The sequence below is a fragment of the Erythrolamprus reginae genome, chromosome 1 (genome assembly GCF_031021105.1).
Source record: "Erythrolamprus reginae isolate rEryReg1 chromosome 1, rEryReg1.hap1, whole genome shotgun sequence".
NCBI lineage: Eukaryota > Metazoa > Chordata > Lepidosauria > Squamata > Dipsadidae > Erythrolamprus > Erythrolamprus reginae.
In genome coordinates, this window is record NC_091950.1 from 403,040,517 (window position 1) to 403,068,115 (window position 27,599).

The window sequence follows — 27,599 nt, forward strand, 5'->3', positions numbered from 1 at the left end:
ATAAATAAATAAATAAATAAATAAATAACATTTGGAGTTCTATAACCTCCTTGTGCAAATCTCTATAGTTTCCAAAACGGAATGTCCTCTACAATTGGACGCCAGAGTAATTGTGGTAGAACAGTGAACAATTGCTCAATATATATATATTGGATAGATAATGACTTGAGATTGTTATTTTCATAGCATTTGTGGGAATCTTGTCCTACAGAACAAATTACACTGCTCAAAAAAAAAAAAAGGGAACACTCAAATAACACATCCTAGATCCGAATGAATGAAATATTCTCATTGAATACTTGGTTCCGTACAAAGTTGAACGTGCTGACAACATGTAAAATTGATTGTCAATCAGTGTTGCTTTCTAAGTGGACAGTATAAATCTAATAAATAAATAAATAAATATTGCCCCCAACAATCTGGGTCCTCATTTTACTAACCTTGGAGGGATGGAAGTCTGAGTCAAGTACTCAAGTCTGAGTACTTGAGTCTAGAATAGAAGATTGAGATTTTTGTGCCTAGATTTGCTGAACTATTATTTTCTATTATTGATGGTAAGCTTTGAGCCCAAACTCATAGTAAAAATAAAAGCTTTATTTCTTGGCACCTTTCAGCATTTTTTTGCTGTCAGTTTTATCTAAAGTAGATTCAAAACCTTCTGGATTCACCAAAGTTACCTGGTGTGGGGAATCTGCTGGGGCCAAACCTGCAATACTTTAGTCATTAATAATATAATAATATAACTTCCATTGTTGGGACTCCTGAGTTGGAAGTAGCACTGGCTATATTGAGTGAAGTTGGGAGGCATAGAACGAACTAACTGCTGTTCTTTCCAACTGGCAGGTGACGAGGCTTTTACTGAGTTTCTAAATGATGAAATCAAAGAGGAGAAGATCCAGAAACAGAAACCTACAGAAACCTCCTGCTGGCATTGCAATGAAGACCTGGGGGGAATGGCAGGAGAAGCTCATCTAGTTTGTTCTGTTAGCGAAATCACCTGCTTTTAACTAGGATCTTTCACAAGGACATGGATGCTTCATCCACCGTCTTAATGCTTTTCCTGCTCATCTCCGAACCTGATGGAGACAGTACAGAAGGGGGAAGCAATCTCCGATGGAATCCAATGGCTCTCTCCAGACCACCACCCCCCCCCCCCCCAGTATCTACCAGCACCAGCAAATGGAGCATTGGAAGATCCTGTCTTCCTGGGGCTCACCTTTGCTCTCACCTTTGCTATAAATGCCATTGCAAGCGCAGGACACAGGGGAGCTCCACAGAAGGCTGGGGAGGCTTTGCCCAGAGCTGTGCAGCAGCCGGTGAACCACTGAGCAGCAGCTGTGGAGGTGACCCAACCTGGCAGCGAGTGATGCATGGTTGTCTGCAAAGGCAGCAGGCACCACATCAACAGAGAGCAGCTTGCATTGATGGAGGCATATTGAAAAGCCCAGGAGATGAGCAGGCTGACAGCAGGAGAAAGATCCAGCAAGGGAATGAAGGAAAATTGGAATGAGCAAAATTACCCCCACCCCCTCCATCCTCCTAGACCATGGGTCTCCAATGATGGCAACTTTAAGACTTGTGGACTTCAACTCCCAGAATTCCAGTATCTACACTTCTGAGTACTCCTGAGTATCCAAATACTCCCAGTCTTATTTCTCCCCCTTTTTAAAAAACATTAGGCACAGATTGATATCAATGTTTGACCATGAATTGAACCAAAGAGAGAAGGAAAACATTTCCATCCTTAAAAATAAATATTATTTAATTTTTTTTTCTCACGTTACATAGTAATGGTAAGATGCAGTGCTGAGAAAGTCTGTGACAAGGCAGTTTTCAAAACGTATAGATTTATAAGTTTTGGTATGTCCTAAAAACGTATTGGTTTCTCTATCCTTTACAGGGCATGCTTTCTAAAGGACTGAAGACCAAGGCGGACTTTATGAAAACCTCATAATACATTTAGAATGGAAACAGAGGAGGGCTAATCACAAAGCATTTCAGAGATGCAAAATCTGCCTGTGGCATCTATTATCCCTTCTAGGTAGATACAGCTTGTGGAACATGCCCACTTAAGGTCCTATTCCAGAAAAGACCGTGAAAGAAACATTATGAGATCCAGCTCAATTCTGCTAGCGGGAAGTCAGTCGGTAGAGCAAAATTCCTGCATATTCAACTACCAAAGTCACAATCCCAAGGTCCTATATGCAACTATTTCTTTCCCCCTTATCCCCAATCTTAAGGTCCATTCTTGACTGCTTTGAGCTTCCGGCGGAAGTATTCGGGGGCAGCATCGTATAGCCAGTCAGCATCCACCACACAGAGGTCCCTCATGTAGCATTTGCTGGTGTGCAGCAGTTCATTGTACGCAACGCAGGCTGGTTTGCAATGGAAAAGGACTGAAGAAGGGTGAATGGCCACTGGCTGATGAGTATCAGTTGTGGCATAGGTACCATCTGGCTGCAACTCTGCTGTATACATGAAGAGGCTGTAGGCCAGGCAGCGGCGGATGGTGCCAGTATCGGAGCGGGAAGACTCCAAGGGCATCGAAAGCTGGATTTCAAGAACAAAAACATAGCAATAAGAACAAATCCAGAATTCAAGGAGGATATGTAAATAAAAATGAAGTAAATCTGCAATTAAATAATGAATATTGAATAATGACAAGTAAACCTTATGATTAATAGACGTGGATGATAATGGTTACAAAATGGGATGGTGATAGGATGTTTATAATGCCTGATATTATTAACTAATTATAGATAAAACCGAATAGAGTGTTTAATTAAACAATGGAAAATATACTGCTCAAAAAAATAAAGGGAACATTTAAACAACAGAATATAACTCCAAGTAAATCAAAACTTCTGTGAAATCAAACTGTCCACTTAGGAAGCAACTGATTGACAAGCAATTTCGTTTTGTTGTCAGCACATTCAACTTTGTACAGAACAAAGTATTCAATGAGAATATTTCATTCATTCAGATCTAGGATGTGGTATTTGAGTGTTCCCTTTATTTTTTTGAGCAGTGTATTTAACAAGGATATGTAAAGAATATGATGAATAGATTTGGAGAATAATAGTGATAGCATGTATAGGAGTTATTATTTGTATTTAAAAGAGATTATAACCAGTCAGTACGCTGCCATTGTGGATATGGAAATTTTATACATAACAAAAAAAATGGTATATTTTTTTTAAAAAAAGAACAAACCCAGAATTGAAGCTTTGGGATTCACCAAGAGGCAGGATAACATTCTGGCTTAGTGAATACATTAGGAATTTTCAAGGTATGCTAAGATTTCTCGCAAATGTCGCTTGGCGGAACCGAGGGGAAGAGCCTTCTCTGTGGCGGCCCCGGCCCTCTGGAACCAACGCCCCCCAAACATTAGAATTGCCCCCACCCTCCTTGCCTTTTGTAAGCTGCTTAAAACCCACCTCTGCCGTCAGGCATGGGGGAATTGAGACCCTCTTCCCCCTAGGCCTTTACAATTCTATGCATGGTATGTATGTATGTATGTTTGGTTTTTTATATTAATGGGTTTTTAATTGTTTCTAACATCAGACTACTATTGAGTCTCCGGAGAGGGGCGGCATACAAATCCAATAAATCAAATCAATCAAATCAAACACTGCTTTATTGTTGCTGTTAGCCGCCCCGAGTCTCCGGAGAGGGGCGGCATACAAATCAATCAATCAATCAATCAACCAATCAATCAAATGTCAGCCTTAGTGGAAGTGGCAGTGAACAAAAATGGACGTACCAACCAAAGTTCTCCAGGAAATCTACCCATCCTGCTTGCCTTGGTTTTGTTTTTAAGCAATTAGATATACTATTTCTGAACAAGGACACTCATTATTATTTTCCAATTGTTTGTGGGTTCTGTAGATATCACAAGCTCATGTTTTCCAATCTGTACCCCCCCCCCAAAAATAGTGAGGCCAAGAGCTTGTCAGATACCACACTGCTTACACCTGAGTTATGCCATTTTTAGGAGGTTTGAGTTTACAGACGTAAAACTGTATTTTGGAACATGTTCTTTGGCTTGGATGAAAGAATGGGTGACCCTCACAAACAAGAAGTTATTAGGAGGGCCATGAATTGAGATTGGATGGCACACCTACTTATGTTATGGTGGAAGCTAAAATGAATACAGATTTCAAGAATTATTTTGTTAGAAGTGCCATTCTTAAAATCTGGAATAAATATAAAGATACCTATTTGGGGCCATCCCAGGAAGCCCTTTTTCAAAGAAAGGAAATGATGGTGATGGATATTAAACATTCTATGATTCAATGGGAAAAATTGGTCCAAATATAATGCTTAAGTAGTGTGAAGATATGTGGACCAAAGCAGTGATATTTTCACGCACCCACACTCGATTAAATATTGCAGCACTAATAGGACCTTGATCCAATTAAAAACAATAGATTTTGATGGACATCTGATTCAACATGAATCACTTTGAAACCTTCCAACATTTACCTTTATACAAATATCCCTTAGTTGAGCTCTGACATCTGAGACCAGCATCATGTTGCGATTGTTCACAAAATTTTCTTTGCACCATTCCTAAAATAAGCAGAAAATAAAAGAGGACAAAGGAGAGGTTATTAGGAACATCAAGAATCAAGTAGCAACTGCTTTCGTATAGGATCTTGTTATTTGGGTCCTGTTTGGCCTAGTGTGACCCCTTGGACAACGTTCCTCCAGGATTTTCTGTCCTACCATCCCCCAGAGTCCATTTAAGCTCACACCTACTGCTTCAGTGACTCCACCCAGTCACCTCATTCTCTTTCGTCCTGTTCTTCTTTTGCCCTCAATCGTTCCCAACATTAGACTCTTCTCCAGTGAGTTTTTTCTTCTCATTTGGTGGCCAAAGTATTTGAGTTTCATCTTCAGGCTCTGGCTTTCTAAAGAGCGGTCAGAGTTGATCTCTTCTAGGACTGACCAGTTTGATTGCCTTGCAGTCCAAGGGACTCACAAGAATCTGCTCCAGCAACATAGTTCAAAGGCCTCAATATCTTACATGTGCATACTTCAATCATGCAATCATGCAAGCAAGTTGAGGCCACCTGTACCAGGTGAGGAGAGAAAATTCCAAATACTGGGGCTACCACTAAAAAGGCATGCCAGGTGGTTTGTAGCACTTGCCAAAAGGAATCATTTCAAGCCTCACCCTATTGCCACTGATATTTTTGAAGGCCCGGTAAATGTTGAGCAACGTGACGTGATCGCCTTCGCTGGAGATGAATTTCTTTCGGACAGCCTGGACTTCATCCCGACGGGAAGGAGGATTGTAGAGGACGCTGTCCACAGAAAGCAGCGAAACGATGGTCAGGATCTCCTCCGTACAGTGGAACCTGGGAGACATGAGGATCGTCTGCCAAAAGACAACAAACATTACACTTGAGCATATCTCATCTCAGTTTTGAAGTTAACATACTACAGTAGAACCCCGACTTACGAGACTAATTGGTTCCGGAAGTAGGCTCGTAAGTCGGAACGCTCGTATGACGAAACATTGTTTCCCATAGGAAACAATGTAAAATCAATTAATCCGTGCAACAAAAAAAAAAAACCGCTGCCGCCGAACGCGGAAGTTAGCGTTCAGAGACAGCTGCGAAGCGGCGCGCGTGTTTTAAAACGTGGCAGCCGGCCTGGGGGGCTCGGGGGCTTCCCCCCGAGCCCCCCAGGCCGGCTGTGACGTTTTAAAACACCCGCGCCGCTTCGCAGCTGTCTGCTGAAGCCGGAACGCTAACTTCCGCGTTCGGCTTCAGCAGACAGCTGCGAAGCGGCGCGGGTGTTTTAAAACGTGGCAGCCGGCCTGGGGGGCTCGGGGGGAAGCCAGCACCCCCCCGAGCCCCCCAGGCCGGCTGCAACCTTTTAAAACACGCGGGATACGAGCGCCAAGGAGCTGTCTCCTGAAGCCGAAAGCGGAAGTTAGCGTTTGGCTTCAGGAGACAGCTCCTTGGCGCTCGTATCCCGAATGTGAGCTCGGGAGGCGAACAAAAATGTCGCTCCCCTCCCAGCTCTTATCTCGAGTAGCTCGTAAGTAGAGCTGCTCGTATGTCGAGGTTCCACTGTACAACATTTTGCTGTTCTTTTTTTTAATGGTTGTGAGCTGCCCATATGTGTTGATTCCTTGAAGGTCAAAAGCACTGCCCCATCATTAAAAATGCTTTATTATTATCTAAACCAAGGCAATTGGCTGCTTTTGAATAAACCAAATTAGGCAGGGATCCAGGATGCTCAGTTACAAATATCCTCATGATTTAAAAGTATACACCAGATACTTCAATGCATAAAAAGCAATGCTCAAAAACACTATATCCATCGGTATATCCATACCTCAATAGGTAGATTAAGTTGAAAAGCATCTCTTTACTAAAGAAACACAGAAACCTCAGAGCTTATTGGGGATTTATGCCTATAATGCTAATGTTATAACTTACATCATGCTGGTTTTTAATGACTGACATTTACTGAATCAGTTGTCAAAAGTGTATATGAAAAGGATTGACAAGGGTAAAAAAATATCCATTGTTTTTCTGAATTCTCTCTGTTGAAGGATGGGGAGATCAATGAATAGAATCCAATAGAGGAGCAACAGCATTTAGACTTATATACTGCTTTACAGTGCTTTGCAGCCCTCTCTAAGTAGTTTACATAGTCAGTATATTGCCCCCAACAAACTGGGTCCTCATTTTACTGATCTCAGAAGGATGGACGTCTGAGTCAACCTTGAGCCTGATGAGATTTGAACTGCCAAATTGCAGCCAGCCGGCAGTCAGCACAAGTGGCCTGCAGTACTGCAACACTTAGCCACTGCGGCTAGTGGCTAATTTTCAAAGTAAAACTCAAACAAGGGGCTAATGCACTTTTTTCAGAAAAACAAAAACAAAAGTTGACATGTTACTTTGGAAAATTTGGGCTCCAGGGGAAATGCAGCCATCTTTTTCCCTAACGGCGTGAGGATCAACTGGTCATCTCTCTTTTCCACTGCACCCAGGAGAGCCAGTTGCTCGATGGCAGCCTGAAGTGCCTCTGTCAAGACAAACAAAGATGAAGTTCACATGACTGATCTTTCCTAAGCAACAAATCTCCAGAGTACCAGCAAGAAGTAAGAAAGTGTCAACAACAATTCTGGATCACCAGAATTCTTTAGCTCTACTTTGTACAGGAAAACCATGGGATTTATCTGTTGTGCCTTGTGGCTTCCTACGACATTCCTTTAAGATGAAAGCTGGTGTGTGTGAAAAAATGTTGGACTGAATTTGCCGAGATAACTCTGCGCAAACAGTCAATATCTTTTGGTCCACTCTTTTTCTTCCTAATCTATCTCAAATGTTATTATGAGAATAAAATGATGGGCAACGTCACATATTATCTTATGTAAAGATGGGATATAAATGCAATAATTAAATAAATAATTTGGTACCCTGCATATGTGCTGGCCAGGTAAGCTAGGGATTTGGACCCTGGAGTGCAGTAGAAACCACAGTGATGTCATGGTGACATTACACATAACACAACAATATCATGATGTGTTTAATACCACTTACCACTCTTCCCTCAATTGCGGACACCTATGGATCTGGAGTCATGAAATCCATGTCACCCAAAGACTTTACACTTTTCCCAATATCTCCAGTTAAAAATGAGTATGAGGGACAACCTGGGTCCCCTTTTGCTCTATGCTGCTTTTGAGCCCTGTTTTATAGACTGAAGAGGCCCCTTATTACCAAAAAGTGGCAAGAGTCGCCCCGAGTCTCCGGAGAGGGGCGGCATACAAGTCCAACTAATAAACAACTAATAATAAGACAAGTTTGCCATACCAATGAAATAAGAAACATTAAAACAGCTTTATAAACTTTGAAACAGTCTTAGAAATTGTTCAGCTGGGCTCTATGGTATGAGCCTCCCAAAAATTCATAGGTAAAAAATTCAGACACACACACACTTGAAAATTCAAAAACAATGTTTTTTATCACAAAATTCAAAAGAAACAAAGCACCCTTTTTGTATGGCAAAGAGCATTATTCCCAAAACAAACTTGTAGGCTGTAAAAACCTCTTAAGCAGTCCTTAAGTACTTAGCTAGCAGCTGTGAAGAAACGTCACAGCCCTCCTTCTTCCACGAGTTGAAACACACACGCTTTGCTCTGCCTTGGTTTCCAAGTCTTGAAAAATCAACAGAGTCCTGAAGTAGCAAGTCACGGTCCAAACCAGTACGATCAGATAATCTCCACACTGCGAGGCCAGCACACTGCCAATTTAACAGCAGCCCTAATTAATTGAACCCCACCCAACCACAGGTGGACTCAATTGTCTCCTATAATACTTTTGAAGCTTCTTCACTCCAATGCATAGCTCTATGTATGCATGGGTCTATCATTATTTCCTCATCCGAATCTAAAGAAGATAAGGATGATTGACTTCTTCCTGGGCTGTCTTCCAAGCCCCCTTCCTCTATCTCACTGTCACTTCCTTCTGCAGAGGACAATTCACCGTCTGACTCTATCGGCAGCAAAACAGGCCTATGACATGTTGATGTTTCCCCCCATACACCTCCTCAGTCCTTGGGGCAGGAGCTGGGCCAGAGCTAACCACAGCAGAAATTAAAAGAAAATATTCTCTCCCAATAAATATTCAAACGTCATCCACCAGAAGTGTGTGTGTGGGTGTGAAGGAGAGGGGGATGGAGTTATTTATGTGAATATTTTGCCTTATTCTAGTACAGTGATCCCTCGAGTTTCGCGATCTCGATCTTCGCGAAACGCTATATCGCGATTTTTCCACCCGATGACGTCACTCTCTTCCTTCCTTTCTCATCTTTCTTTCTCTCTCTCTTTCTCTATCTTGCTTCTTCCTCTCTCACACTCTCTTCCTCCCTCTCTCATCTCTTTCTTTCCTTCTCTCTCTTTCTCTATCTCTCCCCCTCTTGCTGGCGGGCAGCGGGCGAGCGGGGGCATCAGCGAGGAGCCGGGGTTTCCCCTTTGCGTGGGCGGCTGGGAAACCCTGATCTTCGTCTGCTCGCTGCTGCTGCGCCGAGCAGATCAGCTGCTGGGCGGCCGAAGGAACCTTCCCTGGGTCTTCCCCCTCTTGCTGGCGGGCGGGCGAGCGGCGGGCATCAGCGAGGAGCCGGGGTTTCCCCTTTGCATGGGCGGCCGGGAAGACCCAGGGAAGGTTTCTTCGGCCGCCCAGCAGCAGCGAGGAGCCGAATCGGGGTTTCCCCTTTGCGTGGGCAGCGGGGAACGCAAACTCCACCATCTACGCATGCGTGGCCATAGAAAAAAGGGCACGCATGCGCAGATGGTGTTTTTACTTCCGCAACCCTACATCGCGAAAAATCGATTATCGTGAGGGGTCTTGGAACGGAACCCTCACGATAATAGAGGGATCACTGTACTGATTTCACTCATTTATATCCTTAACCCCAAACCTGAAAGGAAGATATTCAAGCCCCAAATGTTGCCTACCCTTATCTTAATGGAGTCTATGGATATGGGAAATCATAAACCTGAGATCCTATTGTAAAAATCACTCTAAGCTAAATGAACAAATACGTTAACGTATGTCAGGCAGCTCCCATAGTTCCTCTGAATGATGTTTTCATCCAAGAAGCTGTTGTTAGTTGTGAAGTCACGTTTGACTCATCGTGACCCCATGGAGAACGTTCCTGCAGAATTTCCCGTCTTCTACCATCCCCTGGAGTCCATTTAAACTCACACCTACTGCTTCAGGGACTCCATCCAGCCACCTCGATTTCTGTCGTCCCCTTCTTTTGCCCTCTATTGTTCCCAACATTAGGCTCTTCTCCAATGAGTCTTTCCTTCTCATTAGGTGGCCAAAGAATTTGAGTTCCATCTTCAGGATCTGGCCTTCTAAAGAGCAGTCAGGGTTGATTTCCCCAACTTCAAGAAGTACGGATGCTTAAAAATCACAACATATCTGCTCTTTCATTTGGGTAGCATGTTTGTGATTGTTCAAAAGGGTTTTCAAAAATATACTCTCCTGCTTTTTCAGATGCTTGTATAATATAGAAATAATAGATCTAAAGCTTGTGAGATTTCCATGCTTTAGTCCACAGCCAACATCTCTTATTTTGGCTCCAATTTTCAACAGCAATGAGAGCCTTTATTCAGTTGCAACATAGTTGAGGCTTGCTTACCCGGGGATGGCTTCGACACAAAGTCAAAAGTAAGGACATTTGGGATTCTCAGGGCCAACAGATGGAGCACCACACTGGCCAAGTTACACCTGCAGAAACCAACAGAGTTTGAAACTTTCTGAATTCTACCAAATCAAGGCAAGACACAATATATCAATAGCTTGCAAATTCATCTAGCTGGCAAAAAATAGCTACTGCATCTGTCTTCAGCTTGAAAGCCCTCCAGATCTGTGGTTTTTAATATTCAGAATATTATTATTATTATTATTATTATTATTATTATTATTATTATTATTATTATTTATTAGATTTGTATGCCGCCCCTCTCCGTAGACTCAGGGCGGCTCACAACAATAACAAAGACAATGTAACAAATCTAATAATTTAAAAAACACTAAAAACCCCATTATTAAAAGCAAGCATAAACACAAACATACCATGTATAACTATATAGGCCTGGGGGAGATGTCTCAGTTCCCCCATGCCTGACGGCAGAGATGGGTCTTAAGAGCTTTACGAAAGGCAAGGAGGGGTGGGGGCAGTTCTGATCTCCGGGGGGAGCTGGTTTTAGGGGATTCTGGGATTTGAGATTTAGTGGGTTCTGCTAGTTATAAAAGAATGCAATATGGTTCATCTCCCTATGGACAATGTAGCTCAAAATCAGAAACAAGAATTTATTACTGTAAAAAGCAATGGATTGGGGTTGTGTTTAGATAAATTCACATGGGATTAAATGGTCTTCTAAGGATGCCCAGGTTCTGAGTCATGCAGAGGAATGACTGAATAACAAATAGAATCAAGGATAAAGACAAATCTTTTGAAGCTTCACTCTAAGCAAGAAATCTAACTTGTTTCATTATCCATAGCCCCTCTCCATCCCAGATGAGCTTTTTTTCAAAAGGTTCAATTGGACTTTGTTTTTTCTTGAATACGTTTTATTTCTCATCCAAGAAACCTCTTCGGTGCTGACTGAATGGTGGAGGATGGAAGGAGTAGAAATTCTCTATGGAGATTCTTAGTCATCATGATCTGGATAACCGAGACTCCCCATAGCCCAGGAGTCTCCAACCTTGATAACTTTAAGACTTGTGGACTTCAACTCCCAGAATTCTGGGAGTTGAAGTCCAGATGTCTTAAAGTTGCCAAGATTGGAGACCCCTACCACAGACAGCCCATCCCCATGTACTGATACAGTGCCTATGGAGAATGGCCATTCTGGAAGCTTGCAATGAGACGTTTCCACATGAAACTTCACCTTTGGATCTCTGGTACAGTCATCTTCTCAAACTTCTCAAACTCATCTTCTGTGTAGAGACGGTAACAACATCCACTATCTTCTCTCCCAGCTCGGCCAGCCCTTTGCCAGGCCTGGGCCTTTGATATCCGCTGCACTGCCAGGATCTCCATGCCACTTTCTAGAAAAGGCAAAAAAATCTAAGTTTCCCTTTTAGAAATGGAATTTCCTGTTGAAATGACTCCACAAAAGCAAACTACATCCAGAATAATACTCTTAAAGTATTTTGGATTCTAAATCACGTAAGTCTCAGTAAATATAGTCAAGCGTTATGGGCATTAAGAAGGCTCTAGGAGGTACTAAGCCTACCTCAAAAACATTGATTTGTCCAGCACAATACATTCAATGGCAAAGATAGGCTGCTTGTTGTAGTCTAGATCAGGGATCTCCAACATTGGCAATTTTAAGACTGGAGGACTTCAACTCCCAGAATTGGATGAGGAATTCTGGGAGTTAAAGTTAACAAGTTGTAAAGTTGCCAAGGTTGGAGACCTCTGGTCCAGATGTTGCTGAACTCTTAATTGTTTATATGGCCACCCATTTGAAACCTAGCTCTAGGCAGCTCACAACTCAAGGATAAAATAAATGCATAACAACAATAAAACATAAGGGGGGGAGGGAGAGAGAGGGACCAAACTCCCATTACTTAAGAAACCATCTTCTCCTAACGATTCCCACCCATCCAATTGGTCCAGTAAGTTCGGCATGCTATGAGTCCCATCAGTCAAGAAATGTCAGCTAGCAGAACTAGGAGACATGCGTTCTCTGCTATAACCAGAGGTAGGTTTCACTTACCCTCCCTACTGGGTTTGCAAATGTGAGCGCACATGCACCTTCAGCTTTGCTCGCATGAGCCTCATCTGTGCGTGTGCATGGCCTTCTGTGCATGTGCAGTGCTTGTGTATTACGTTTTGCACAATCCGGAGGGAACTGGCTGAATACTATAGCCCCAGCCCTTTGTAACAATGACCCCAGCCCTGTTGGTTTTTGCAAGGCCTTGAACGGTGTTTCCCAACCTTGGCAACTTGAAGATATCTGGACTTCAACTCCCAGAATCCCCCAGCCAGCATTTGCTGGCTGGGGAATTCTGGGAGTTGAAGTCCAAATATCTTCAAGTTGCCAAGGTTGGGAAACACTGGCCTTGAAGACCCAGCTTTGTGCCTGGACTTGCACAAAGTACGTGAAGTATGTAACAGAATGTAAAGCATACGGTTTTCTAAGAAGTGGGATACCCCTCTAAAAAAAACACCTAGGCGGAACCAGGATTATAAATAAATTCAATTTAAACATTTGAATATGTTTAATAGTCTTTCTAAATATTTCTCTTCTTCTCTCTCATCTTAAAAATTATATGGGTATGATAACCCATATACGTATCAGGAAAGACTTAATGAACTCAATCTGTATAGTCTGGAGGACAGAAGGAAAAGGGGGGACATGATCGAAACATTTAAATATATTAAAGGGTTAAATAAGGTCCAGGAGGGAAGTGTTTTTAATAGGAAAGTGAACACAAGAACAAGGGGACACAATCTGAAGTTAGTTGGGGGAAAGATCAAAAGCAACATGAGAAAATATTATTTTACTGAAAGAGTAGTAGATCCTTGGAACAAACTTCCAGCAGATGTGGTAGATAAATCCACAGTAACTGAATTTAAACATGCCTGGGATAAACATATATCCATCCTAAGATAAAATACAGAAAATAGTATAAGGGCAGACTAGATGGACCATGAGGTCTTTTTCTGCCGTCAGACTTCTATGTTTCTATGTTTCTATAACCCAAAATATGGGGAGCCATTCCTAGCCTTTAAGACCTGAGATTCTGCACCCACAACTTAAGGTTAAATGGCTATTTATATTTATATTTTCACGTGATTTGCTAGATACTCATAGCTTAGCATAGCCGTGGTTTTTAAAATAGTTTCAGCTGGTTCTGATTACTCACCAACTCAATCCCATTATTCTCATTTTAAAGCAGAGAATGGGGAAGAAGTTATTTGTTTAAAGTTCAAAAATGACTCAAATTTCCATCCTTCTGAGGTGGGTAAAACGAGGACCCAGATTGGCTGGGGGAAATATGTAAATAAGGCTTCTGCACTGTAAAGCACTATGGGGCAGAATATAAGCCTAAATGCTATTGCTATTGCCTATAACCGTGATGGCAAACACGCATGCCACAGGTAGCAAGCAGAGCCCTCTCTGTGGGCACCCGAGATGTCACCAAAGCTCAGCTCCATCGCACATGCATGCACCTCCCGCCAGCCAATTGGTTTTCAGGTCTTGGCCGCACATGCGCAGGAGGAAGAGCGCATGTGTGGGATGCAGGGTGGGGTCACGCATGCATGCATCGGGGTCGCACACACATGCAAGGCACATGCAGAGGGCATGAAAGCACATGGAGGTGGGGAAAAGTGGGGGTCATGTGCTCATGCGTGGGGCACACACACGCATTGCATTATGCATTGCATTGCATTATAGGTGCATGCATGCACTTTCGGCACGCGGTGACAAAAAGGTTAGCCATCACTAGCTTATGACCATGCCAGACTACCAGAGCCACACACCCCTCAGAATCTCTGTGCAAGGCCAAGTACCACATATACATACGGGGCGTATATTTCTTTGCTTTGACCATTCCTGTGTCCACAACGTATTTTATGCCTGCAATGGTGATGGACGTCTCTGCAATGTTGGTGGAAAGAATCACTTTGCGGTAACCCTGATGGAAAGAGGACATTTCTCAGTTGTTGCTTTTTAAAGCTTTTCTGCAAAATATTGTAAAGAATCAGTAAGTTTCCCAGTTTTGGGTATAAGGTTGAAGGCACTCCAAAAGGACATTTTCAGTTTTGAAGACCCAAATATACAATACCCTTACTATAGGAAACTAATGATTTGATTTCAAATAATACTTTCTCCCATAAGTACTTGCCAGGTGATTACTTACCCCACCCCACCCTGGAAGTTACACAAGTGGCTACCAAAAAATAGCCTTAGCCATGAGCATCACTTGTGGAAATCTTTCAAAGTGGACCCACAGACTTCCATGTCTCTTTTCTAATGTCAAAACATGTCTACTTTGCCTTGACATTTTCAAGTTAGAATATTTCTAAGTAACACATTCGTACTTTTTTGGTGCTGCTTCAGGTAGTTGGAATCAGAATTTCTGTTGCTAATCAAGGCAGTTGTTAAGTGAATCATGTCTGATTTTATCTGATTTGACCACAGTTATTAAGCAAATTCATAGGTTCTTTTGTTTACTGGGGAAATTGTGCTTACTGGGGAAATTACAAATAAACAACTGCACTATAAAGAAATATACTGCTGTAAGCCTTGTCAGAATGGTTTGAAGGATCTTCAAAAAGGAGGTGAATCGGCCATGTACAACCTGAAGCCTTAGGATCACACATATCACACACATCACCGCCACTAAATTATGTTACAAAAAATGAAACATTTGACAAACATTGGGAAACAGTCTCTTTAGAATCAAGCTTGACTCCCTCTGTTTGAGCAGATACAGAAATAGTTTGCTACTGTTTTCCCCTAGTACAGTGTATATATTTCAAATTATATTTTTCAGCACCAAACATACCTACTGCCCTTGGATTTTCTGAGGTCTCTTTTTCAAGCACCATGTTTCCCTAAAAATAAGACCCTGTCTTATACTTTTTTAACCCTGAAATAAGCACTTGGCCTTATTGCCATGCACTCAAAAGCCTAATTGGGCTTATTATCAGGGGATGTCTTATTTTGGGAGAAACAGAGTACTAATTAGAGATGATCCTATTTAATTGTCTGGCAAATGCTATTGTAGGTACTAGGTCAATGGAGCAAGCATATGGGTTATATGTAAATAATTTGAAAGAATTTAACTTGAATCAAAATTAAATTATTGTATTTTTCAGAGTATACAATGTACCAGAGTATAAGACACACCTTAGTTTTGGGGGAGAAAAATTAGGGGGGGGAATCTGCCTACCAGATATTCATCTGGCTAGCATCCTTAGTCTGGTCAGCTCCAGCACATTATTTTATCCCCTGGTTAGGGCTTAAGAAAACCTTATTTGGAGCGAGTAGCAATGAAAAAAAGCCTGCAAAGATTTAGGGCTGGAAAAAACCTTATTTGGAGCGAGTAGCAATGAAAAAAAGCCTGCAAAGATTTAGGGCTGGAAAAAACCTTATTTGGAGGGAGTAGCAATGAAAAAAGACTGCAAGCTGGGAAGATCATTAGCGCCTCATTGGGGCTGGGGGAAAAAAGCTTCAAATAAGCTACATTCAGTATAGGATACACCCAAATTTTCAGCCTCTTTTAGGGAAGGGGGGAAAGTTGTGTCTTATACTCAGAAAAATTTGGTAACATGTAGTTGATATTTTGGCTTGGATTTTTGGCATGCAACCCTGCTATGACATATAAAGCCTAAAGTTATGCATCCGTTATCTGTCTGTGAACTATCTATGCCAATAGTTCAAATGAACAGCAAATTTCATTTTTAAAATCAGTGCTGTCCACGAGGAGACTAGAAGTCAAGCTCATGTTGAAGGTGAGTTTACAATTTCCTGGTCATTTCCCATCACATGGCTCCGGCTCTTACCTTGGGCGCAACCTGGAAGACCCGGAGTTGCTGTGAATAAGGCAGAGAAGCATACAGGGGCATGACCACCATCTGAGGGCAACTGTCTGGAAGATGCTTTGCAATATCTCGACAGGTTTTAGTCATTGCTTCAATCTCTTCCTGGCCTGTCAGAAACACCAGGATATCCTGAGAATAAGGTGCATCCTATACAGGGGTAAAAAAAAGATGTTTACATTAATCTTACAGATGAGGATCCTAATTGAATGGCCCAAAAGCAACTGATTTTTTTCAGTTTGGTTGAGGTTGTGGAATACCCTCATTTTTCTCATCTCCCTCCAGATCTCTTGATGTGACGGGACTTAAAGATCTTTGCAGTTGGAGGCCTAGCATTTCAGATTAACATCTGGTAATCCTGTTGGGATTACAAATTTGTATTCTAAGCACTGTTATGATGACAGTGATTAGGGTGCAGTGCTACAGGCTATTTCTGCTGACTGCCAGTTGCCTGCAATTTGGCAGTTCAAATCTCAACAGGCTCAAGGTTGACTCAAGCCTTCCACCCTTATGAGAGGGGTAAAACAAGGACCCAAATTGTTGGGGGCAATAGGCTGACGCTGTAAACTGCTTAGAAAAGGCTGTAACACACTGTGAAGTGGTATAATAAGTCTAAGTGCTATTGCGATTGTTCCCCATAACCAAATCAATTACAGTTGTTCCTCAACTTATAACCACAATCAGGATTTGAATTTCTGTTGCTAAGCAAGTTGGTTAAGTGAGCTAAGCATAATTTTATGACTATTTTGCCACGACTGTTAAGCAACTCATTGCAATTATTCAGTGGATCACATGGTCATTAAGTGGATCCAGTTTCACCCACTGACTTTGCTTGTCGAAGACCTGTTGGGAAGGTCACAAATCGTGATCACATGACCCCAAGAGGCTACCACTGTCTTAAATACATGCAGGTTGCCAAGAACCCAAATTTGATCACAAGGGTTATGGGGATGCTGTGATGGTCATATGTTTGAGGGTTGTAAGTGTGAGGGTTTGTAATTCACGTTTGTCAATGGTGTTGTGACTTTTAACAGTCATTAAACAAATGGTATTACAAGAAGCAGAGATTTTATCACACCTAGTCCAATGTTTCTGAATGCCCGGCTTAGTGAAGCTTGGATCTGGTCTGCTTTCTCTATTTTCTCGTAACACTACAGAAACACTACACTTATTTTTTAAAGCATCAGGCCAATTATTTTTTAATGCTACAATTAACCCTTATTGAAAGTCCAGATAATTCCTTAGAAACCTGGACTTCTACACTTTTACTAATAAACATAACTTGCTAGTAGTCTATACAGTGATCCCTCTATTATCGTGAGGGTTCCGTTCCAAGACCCCTCGCGATAATCGATTTTTCGCGATGTAGGGTTGCGGAAGTAAAAACACCATCTGCGCATGCGCGCCCTTTTTTTCTATGGCCGTGCATGCGTAGATGGTGGAGTTTGCGTTCCCCGCCGCCCACGCAAAGGGGAAACCCCGATTCGGCTCCTCGCTGCTGCTGCGCTACCAAGCAGATCAGCTGCTGGGCGGCCGAAGGAACCTTCCCTGGGTCTTCCCCCTCTTGCTGGCGGGCGAGCGGCGGGCATCGGCGAGGAGCCGGGGTTTCCCCTTTGCGTGGGCGGCCGGGAAGACCCAGGTTGGGAGTTCGGGGGGGTGCTGGGAAGCCCCCCAGGCCGGCTGCGACCTTTTAAAACAGCCGCGCCGCTTCCCAGCTGAGTCCTGAAGCCAAACGCGGAAGTTCGCCTTTGGCGTTTGGCTTCAGGACTCAGCTGGGAAGCGGCACGGCTGTTTTAAAAGGTCGCAGCCAGCCTGGGGGGCTTCCCAGCACCCCCCCAAACCCGGGTTGGGGGTTCGGGGGGGGTGCTGGGAAGCTCCCCAGGCCGGCTGCGACCTTTTAAAACAGCCGCGCCGCTTCCCAGCTGACTCCCGAAGCCAAACCCGGAAGTGGTTTTTTTAAAATTAATATTTTTTAAAAAATCGCGATATAGCGTTTCGCAAAGATCAAGATCGCGAAACTCGAGGGATCACTGTACTTGTTTTACACAGGAGAATTATCACCTTCTTCTCCACAACCAATATGAAAACACCAGCAGTGAACCTCTTAGCAAATTATAGTAGTAATTTGTTGCATTGCATGTTATTTTAAAGCAGGGGTGGCAAACTCACATCGTCACATTGTCGCCATGTGATGTATCACGATTTCCCCCCCCCGCCCCCGCTAAAACGCGAGTGGGCATGGCCAGCATATGACGCATCCAGCCCACAGACTGTGAGTTTGACACCTCTGTTTTAAAGGCTTTCTTCGAGGGACTGGCAAAAAAGAATTGTTATTTAGTGAAGTCACCTTGGAATTTTGTATCTTCAGTGGCAGGTTTTCAGATTTAAAACCTTTTGGGTTTGGGGGAAGTAATAAAATAACAACATTCATAGTCTCAATGGGTGCTCTGTAAATACCTTGTACTACAACTCCCCTTACTCTTAGCCTCGTATTTAGGTGTGACAGGAATTAAATTTAAATTCAAATTGCTTATGGTATCAGACATATGCTTTCAATTTTTCATGCAGACATAGAGCTTACTGGGTGATGCTAGGCCACTCTCCAGTTCCCAATTTAATCTACCAAACAGGATTGATAGAGGAAAAGAGGCAGCAATAAACCTGTGCACTATCCTGAGCAGAATTTTAAATATATATATCATAAAAATAACAAAACAGAAGTTGAGATAGAAACTTTCCACAGACCTGATGGATCTGAAAGACTGTCACTAGAGCTGCTTGGAGGTAGTCACTCTGAGATTGCTTTGTGTAGAAAATCTGGATGGGATGTTGCCTGCCTTCCAAGTAGAGAACTGGTGCTCCATTGAAATACTGGGAGAACAAGTCCACATCCATAGTAGCTGACATGACAATCACCTGCAAAATGTTAGATTATAACCAATAACTGCTCTGGGATAGAAGTAAGATTATTTTGATCTGCTCAAATAGACAAGCTGTAAATACAGATAGGTCCTTGACGGACAACCATAATTGAGCCCACAATTTCTGTTGCTAAGTGAGACATTTATGAAATGAGTGTTTGCCCTGTTTTACAACCTTTCTTGCTATAGCTGTTAAAGTGAATCACTGCCTTTTGTTAAGTTGGTGACATGGTTTGTAAGTGACTTCTCCATTGACTTTGTTTGTCAGAAGATTGAAAAAGGTGACCAAAGGACACTGCAACCATTAGAAATATGAAACGGTTGCTAAGCAATATGAATTTTGATCTTATGACCATGGGGATACTGCAACAGCTGTAAGTGTGAGAAATAAGCCATAAGATCACTGTTTTCAATGCTGTTGTAACTTTGAATGGTCACTAAACAAAATGTTTTAAGTCAAACTGTATTCAATGCATTTGTATAGGGTTGAAGGCCCTTTTTAAATTCAGATCCATGCATCTATGACTTGCCTTCATCTTTCATGTCAACCTTGGACTGAAATAAGATGCATCTAGGAAAAGCAGAGCTGGCTGGAGAATTCTGGGAGTTGAAGTCCACAAGTCTTAAAGTTGCCAGGTTTGGGGACCCCTGATCTAGGACTTCAATACAAGTAGTCCTCAGCTTACAACAGTTTGTTTAGTGACCGTTTGAACTTACAATGGCACTGAAAAAAGGGGCTGATGACCATTTTTCACACTTATGGCAGCTGACTCATATTTATGAGGGTTGCAGGATCCCAAGGTCATGTGATCCCCTTTTGCAACCTTCTGACATGCAAAGTCAATGGGGAAACCAGATTCACTTAACAATCATGTTACTCATTTAATAACTGCAATGATTCACTTAACAAAAGTGGTCAGAAAAGTCATAAAATGGGGCAAAACTCACTTAACAAATTTCTCATTAGCAACATAAATTTTGGGGCTCGATTTTGGATTACCTAGACCTACAGGCAGTTCATTAAAATACTTACAATCTATTGAAGCCTAACAGATTTCTTACATGTTTTTTTTTCTGAAGCAGGAGTCAATATTACAAGTATCTTATTTTTTCATTTCAGCCTTTCTTGACAGTACTGTAATGGATGTTGAAGATATCTGACAAACGAACATTTATTTAAACAATATTGCCACAAATCCAAAGGTTTTTTTTTAATTGCTTCTCACTTTCCTCTGTAGCCAATCAGAAGATTGTGAATTTTGTTAAGTCAGAGAAAACCAGCCAATAACAGCTAGCCTCCAAGTCCTAGCCCTAGCTAGCACTCTGTTCCCCCTTCTATGTTCAGCACTCACTTTCAAGGGTAATTTCCCAAGCTCCTTCCGTTTCTTCTGGGCTGCTTTCACTACGCCAAAGAGCACATCGGTGTGGATTGTCCTCTCATGTGCCTCATCCAAAATGACCACACTGTATTTATGCATAAGAGGGTCGCCAATGGCTTCCCGAAGCAGCATTCCATCTGTCAGGAACTTGATTTTTGTTTCATCAGAAGTGAGATCTTCAAAGCGCACTGTGTAGCCAACCTAAGAGGAAAAGCCATAAGGATTTTTTTTTAAAAGGCTAAACCATGTGGCATTCATTTAGAGCAGGGGTCTCCAACCTTAGCCACTTTAAGACTTGTAGACTTCAACTCCCAGAGCTTCCCCCATGCTTGATGGCAGAGGTGGGTTTTAAGGAGTTTACGAAAGGCAAGGAGAGTGGGGGCAGTTCTAATCTCCGGGGGGAGCTGGTTCCAGAGGGTTGGGGCCGCCACAGAGAAGGCTCTTCCCCTGGGTGCCGCCAAGCGGCATTGTTTAGTTGACAGGATCCGGAGAAGGCCAACTCTGTGGGACCTAATCGGTCGCTGGGATTCGTACGGCAGAAGGCTGTCCGGGAGATATTCTGGTCCAATGCCATGAAGGGCTTTATAGGTCATAACCAACACTTTGAATTGTGACCGGAAATTGATCGGCAACCAGTGCAGACTGCGGAGTGTTGGTGTAACATTGGCATACCTAGGGAAGCCCATGATTGCTCTCGCAGCTGCATTCTGCACGATCTGAAGTTTTCGAACACTTTTCAAAGGTAGCCCCATTGTCTGGTCGATGGGACCAGGAGAAGGCCAACTCTGTGGGACCTTATCGGCTGCTGGGATTTGTGCGGCAGAAGGCGGTCCCGTATAACATTGAGATTATATCTGCTAAATATAACTCGACATTGGCAACATGATGGGCATCCAGCCAGTAATACTTGGATCCATTCAGTTTCCCAGACTCTGCCATGCAAGAGATTATGGGGTCATTAAAAGACGATGAAGAGTAAAACTCTTACCACCAAAACCCCCCGAATAAAGTATGAATGTGGAAGAGTTTCAATTATCTTATTAAATAATCTTAGATAAATAATCAGAGTGTTTTTTATACATGAATAAAAACTTCTTAGACTGTATTTGGTCCCAATCAGAAGTCTTATATCCCACTCCCCATCTCCGGTCCAAGAATGTAGCATTTTTAAACTGTCACATATTTGGGCAAATTTGTGTAACCTTATTCAAATAAGCCTTCTTTATGGGGCTAATGACAGAATTTATTTTTACAAACTGTAATTTCTTTTCAATATCTTTAATCTGAAAAATGCAATGCAATTGAACGTCCAGTATTTCATTTTATCTTGATGAGCAGCAAATTCCCATAAAGAAAATATAGTAATCCTCCCTTTTCTCCCTTTTCACTCTTACTTTAATACTAATTGTTATGTACTGTATGTTAATTACAGTTACCACTTAGCAATAGCACTTCGACTTATATCCCGTTCCACAGTGCTTTACAGTACTCTCAAAGTAGTTTACAGTCAGTATTTTGCCTCCAACAATCTGGGTCCTTATTTTACCGACCTCGGAAGGATGGAAAACAGAGTCAACCTTGAGTGTATTAGAATCCGAGTCCTGGCAGGGGGCAAAGTTAGCCTGCAATACTGCATTCTAACTACTGCAACATTATGGCTCTTAGTTAACATCAGCTAAGTAGCATTGTTATTAACAATTTGAAAATCTTAGTTTTAATTTTTATATCTCAGAAAATTACTGCTGAAATGTATCACGATTGGTATAGTAAACCAGGAGTTGGTTATTTGTAGCCTTCAGTCTATTTCAAAACTTCTCTGAAAAGCATCAAATAAAAGTTCTAGTAAGATTACAACTTAGGATAGAGAGTGGATGGTGTCAAACAATAGAAATAGAGAAATAAGAGAAAAGGAGGATCCAAAGAGAAAAAAAACTACATACCAATTTTCCTAATTCATTTTTCTTCTCATCTGAGACGCGGGTAGCCAAGGATATAGCAGCTACACGACGAGGCTGGGTCACAGCAATTATTCCTTGGCGCCCAATTCCCCCTTCGTAGAGATATTGTGGAATCTGAGTTGTCTTTCCAGAACCTGTTTCCCCTACAAATTAAGCAAATAAATGTCATTTTATTAAATACATCAGATATGGCATCTCCACTATTTATCCTAAAAGAAAATAAAACAGCATTGTTTTCTGAATTCATTTAATCAAACAGTGGCGTTAGAAACATAGAAACATAGAAGTCTGACGGCAGAAAAAGACCTCATGGTCCATCTAGTCTGCCCTTATACTATTTTCTGTATTTTATCTTAGGATGGATATATGTTTATCCCAGGCATGTTTAAATTCAGTTACTGTGGATTTATCTACCACATCTGCTGGAAGTTTGTTCCAAGGATCTACTAGTCTTTCAGTAAAATAATATTTTCTCATGTTGCTTTTGATCTTTCCCCCAACTAACTTCAGATTGTGTCCCCTTGTTCTTGTGTTCACTTTCCTATTAAAAACACTTCCCTCCTGGACCTTATTTAACCCTTTAACATATTTAAATGTTTCAATCATGTCCCCCCCCTTTTCCTTCTGTCCTCCAGACTATACATATTGAGTTCATTAAGTCTTTCCTGATATGCTTTATGCTTAAGACCTTCCACCATTCTTGTAGCCCGTCTTTGGACCCGTTCAATTTTGTCAATATCTTTTTGTAGGTGAGGTCTCCAGAACTGAACACAGTATTCCAAATGTGGTCTCACCAGCACTTTCCCTCTTCCTGCTTGTTATACCTCTAGCTATGCAGCCAAGCATCCTACTTGCTTTCCCTACCACCTTGTGAGATTTTTCCAATCTGGGTACCACCGTACACTAAAATTCTCAGTGATAATCATTTTGAACATGGAATTTTGGATTTTAAGTCCATCCAATTGGAGGTTATCCATGTTGCGGATGTAAATATGTTCACTAGATCATATTTCTAAGCAAGTGCTGTGGGACCACAGCCTTATTTTACATGCTGCTCTTTCAAGCACATTCTAACAATGAGAGCCAGCTTGGTATAGTGGTGAAGGTGTTGAGCAGGGGTGAAATTCTGCAGCTTCTGGAGAACCAGTAGCAGAAATTTTGAGTAGTTCTGAGAACTGGGAAATACCACCTCTGGCTGGCCCCAGACTGCAGTGGGAATAGGGATTTTGCAGTATCCTTCCCCTGCCCCCACCAAGCCACACTCACAGAACTGGTAGAGAAAATTTTTGAATTTCACCCCTGGTGTTGAGCTAGAAGCTTGGAAACTGAATTTTAGGCTTCCCTTACACATGAAAACCAGTGGGTAACTTTGGACCAGTCTCTCTCCCTCTCTCCAAGCCTAACCCATTTCACGGGGAAGTGAAAAATAGGGGTCAGGAGTATTAGGTATGGTTGCCTCTCGAGTTACTTATAAAGTAACAAAAGAGGTGTAAAATCTGATAAAAATATTAAAAAGCTGGGATAAAGATATACTACCAATTATTATTATTATTCTCATTTCCTCCCCTCATTAACAAAAAAGGTCCTAACAATTATCATAACAGGAGTACTGTACAAATATATCTGGAACATTCCAAATTGGAGAAAGCAGGTTTACAGTTTCACTCCAGGAGCTGTTCTTTCAGCACCAAGGGAAAAAAGAGCCAAGTACAACTTCCCCAGTCTATGTGAATGTCTTGGTACTGTTAATTATAAAGAATACGTTTATTATCTCCAGTAGTAAAATATGCATGCCAACTATTTATCTGCCACAACATTTTTTAAATCAACATATTTTAAATTTGTGACTGATTACCCTTCTAAACATTTTTGGTCACTGTGATATACTACTGTTCGATTTGATTTGTCTGTATTTTAGGACAATCTGAAAACTCCTCCCATTGGTCAAGTTCCTACAACAGGCTAATTAAGGGGTCCCCAAACTTGGTAACTTTTAGACTTGTGGACTTCAACTCCCAGAATTCTCCAGCCAGCTATTCCAGGGGTAGGCAAAGTTGGCTCTTCTATGACATGTGGACTTCAACTCCCAGAAGTCCTGAGCTAGCATGATTGGCTGAGGAATTCTGGGAGTTGAAGTCCACAAGTCATAGAAGAGCCAACTTTGCCTACCCCTGAGCTATTCTATGCTGGCTGGAGAATTCTGGGAGTTGAAGTCCACAAGTCTTAAAATTGCAAAGTTTGAAGACACAGCTATGAATGAAACATATAATAGTGATGCCCATTGTCATTGGGGAACTTGGTACCATGTCCAAGAATTTCACAAAACACACCAAGAAATTGCAGCTTCCTGAAATAACTCTAGCGGAACTGCAAAAAAAACCTGTGCTACTTGGAACATCATATATTTTAAGAAGATACTTGGCTGATACCTAGAACATGGGCAGCAAGCTGTATCAACCATTAGCACCAGTCAGTGGTATTTGTGACACTTTTTAAAATGTTCAGTTGACCCTAATTCTGAGAAGTTGAATTGACCCTAATTCTGGGAGTTGAAGTCCACAAAGTCTTAAAGTTGCCAAGTTTGAAGACCTCTGCCATAAGTTAACATCTGCCAAGAAACCCCACAACCCCACGTCAACACTTGTAATGGGCTACAGTTTCACAATTCCTATCCCTACTTTGGGAAACCGGAGAGCAGCAGTTCAAAGCATAACCTTAAAACCAGAGTGGGAGCCGGTCACAAATTCCGACCCTCCGGCACTGCAGAGAATGGGGTGGGTAAACACGAGGATCCCCAGCAAACGTCTCCGCACAAAAAAAGTATTTTATTTATTTATTTATTATTGAGATTTATAGGCCACCCTACTCCTTGTGGACTTTGGGCAGCGAACAACAATATAAAACAAAGTAAAAAGAATTCTAAACCCCTTAATATTAAAACACTCATAAACATTCAGCTGGGGCAGATGGGATCATTCACCGGCTCCAGGCCTGCCAGAAGAGCCGTGTTTTTATGGCCTTTCGGAAGGCCAGGAGGGTGGGAATCGTGCTGATCTCAGGGGGGAGTTGATTCCATTGAGCCAGAGCCACCACAGAGAAGGCCTTCCCATGTGGTCCCACCAGCTGTCATTGTCTGGCTGAAGGTGCCTTGAGAAGACCAACTCTGTGGGCCCTGTCCGGCCGCTATAAGGTATATGGCAGAATATGGTCTCATACATAATCCGGTTGATTCTATTCCCTACAAAAAGCATAAAAGAGCCGGAGTGGTGCAATGGTTAGAGTGCAACACTGGCTACTTCATTTAACCGCTATAGTCCAGCAGTTCAAATCTCCCCACCGGCTCAAGGCTGACTCATCCTTGTATCCTTCTGAGGTGGGTAAAATGAGGACCCAGATTGTTGGGAGCAATATACTGATTCTGTAAACCCCTTAGAGAGGGCTGTAAAAGCACCATGAAGCGGTATATAAGTCTAAATGCTATTGCTATTATGCTAAATGCTATTGCTTATAGAGGGCTGTAAAAGCACCATGAAGCAGTATATAAGTCTAAATGCTATTGCTATTATGCTAAATGTTATTGCTTGGAGAGGGCTGTCAAAGCACTATGAAAGGTATAGAAGTCTAAATGCTATAAAAGCATAAAAATCTGGTCGAATCTATTCCCCATAAAAAGCAAGGTGCACCCGCGTGTCTTTTTCAGCGGCCCAAAGGGAACCTCGCATCTACTCAGGATACGGAAGGTAAAGAGAAGCCCCACGGTCCCACGGTCTGCTTTTCTTCCCTTCAAGGGAAAAAAAAATCCCCTCAACAATTAGGAAAGTCTAGCAAAGTCTAGGCGACGGGAAAGCTTCGCCCTCCGTCCAGCAGCTGCGCAGAACAAACCACGCCAGACTCCGCCCTTTCCTGCAGTAAGCGGGGAGGAGCGCTCCCCTCAAACCCGCCCTCCCCTTCGGGAAAGGGGCGAGGCTTTTGATGACTCCTCCCCTTCCTCCCCCCAAAGCAAGGCTGTTTTAGATAGGGTGGGGGGAAGGGCACGATTTCCCTCACCGATCAGGATCGCGCAGTCCAAGGTGCGTAGTTGCCCGAGCAGTGTCCCCCGCGCTTGGAAAATCGGCAGGCTCCGACGCTGGCTGTCGATCCCTATGGAAGAAGAGGAGGACGACGAGGACGAAGGGTAGCGCTTCGTCCCCGGCGTCGTTAGTAACATCGCTCGGCGCGACCCGGAGGCGAGAGGTAGCGTAGTGGACGCCAGCTTCGGTTTCTTGAACGGGGGAAGCTCGCCGGTCCTCTGAGGCATCCTCTCGGCTTCCAGCGGGGAACGGCGGCGCCTTCGCCGGCGTCAGGTAACATGCTTCGCCGGGCCCCGCCCCTTCAGTTTGCCTCAGGAAAAAACGCGGACTACGTTTCCCGGCGATCCTCGCGACCGCCTCTAGTCAACGCCCGCTCGCTAACGTCGTAGGGAGGCTCTTGGAGATTGTAGTTCGCTCGCGAACATTCTCCAATTCGGGCATGCGCGCTACTGCTCACCCAAGAGCTGAGCCTTCTGGTGCTTTGGGAAATGAGGGTCGTGTTGCACGTTGGAACGGTTACTTTGTTTCCTGATGTTCTTATTTCTAGGAACTCCGATTTCCTCAAGGCAGAAGCCGAGCTCTTTTCATAAATTTTATGTAGATTGCCTTGTAATTGTATGTGGATATAGGAGTGGGCTTACAATTTTCTCTTTCATTGCTGCCAGGTATTCTGGATTCACGGGTGAAAGCGCCGTTATTTATAGCTGCCTTAACATTATTTACTTCCATTTTGACACTTAACTGGATTCTGTAAAAAATGTCAGTCATTTAGGTCATGGTTGTACCAAAGGTGCTTTTTCAGAAGGAAACTGAACTTTATTTTTCCTTTTCAAGACTCAGAGCTGAGGAAGATTCTTGAATGAGAAACGTCTTCAAAACAAAACAAAGTCCAGATGCCTCCTGAAAAAGCAACTATGGAGCTATCGTTTAGTTGTAGCTATCAGACAATTCCGAATTTTTAATATTTTACCACAAAACCATCTTTCTGGCATAATACAAGGTATTGTGGATAGGAAATTGGCTTCTCACAAAGAAATAACATAGAAAAGGAGCCCTTTAGACTTAACTGGATACATTTGTCCTACTGGAATCTCAACCATTAGTTGCAAAAAAGTTATTTGAGAAAACATACATATAAAATTGCAAAACAAGATGGTTTGAACCTGTGTGTAG

General features: G+C 42.5%; 1 protein-coding gene across 2 annotated transcripts; it reads right to left on the reverse strand.

Annotated features, from left to right (window-relative positions):
* Window positions 1–1,735: 1,735 nt before the first annotated feature.
* DHX33 (DEAH-box helicase 33) lies at window positions 1,736–26,856 on the reverse strand. 2 transcript variants are annotated; one of them, XM_070735169.1, is made up of 12 exons: window positions 26,404–26,856; window positions 22,339–22,499; window positions 20,372–20,599; window positions 18,844–19,014; window positions 16,063–16,248; window positions 14,078–14,189; window positions 11,429–11,588; window positions 10,174–10,262; window positions 6,920–7,047; window positions 5,180–5,383; window positions 4,486–4,572; window positions 1,736–2,550 (listed from the first exon to the last, which is right to left on the reverse strand). In XM_070735169.1, the coding sequence occupies exons 1-12, from the start codon at window positions 26,651–26,653 to the stop codon at window positions 2,236–2,238; spliced, it is 2,091 nt and encodes a 696-aa protein (XP_070591270.1). In that variant the 5' UTR covers window positions 26,654–26,856; the 3' UTR covers window positions 1,736–2,235. The 2 variants fall into 2 exon arrangements, with proteins under 2 accessions (XP_070591270.1, XP_070591271.1); XM_070735170.1 differs by lacking the exon at window positions 26,404–26,856 and adding an exon at window positions 26,040–26,263.
* Between the last annotated feature and the right edge of the window lie 743 nt (window positions 26,857–27,599).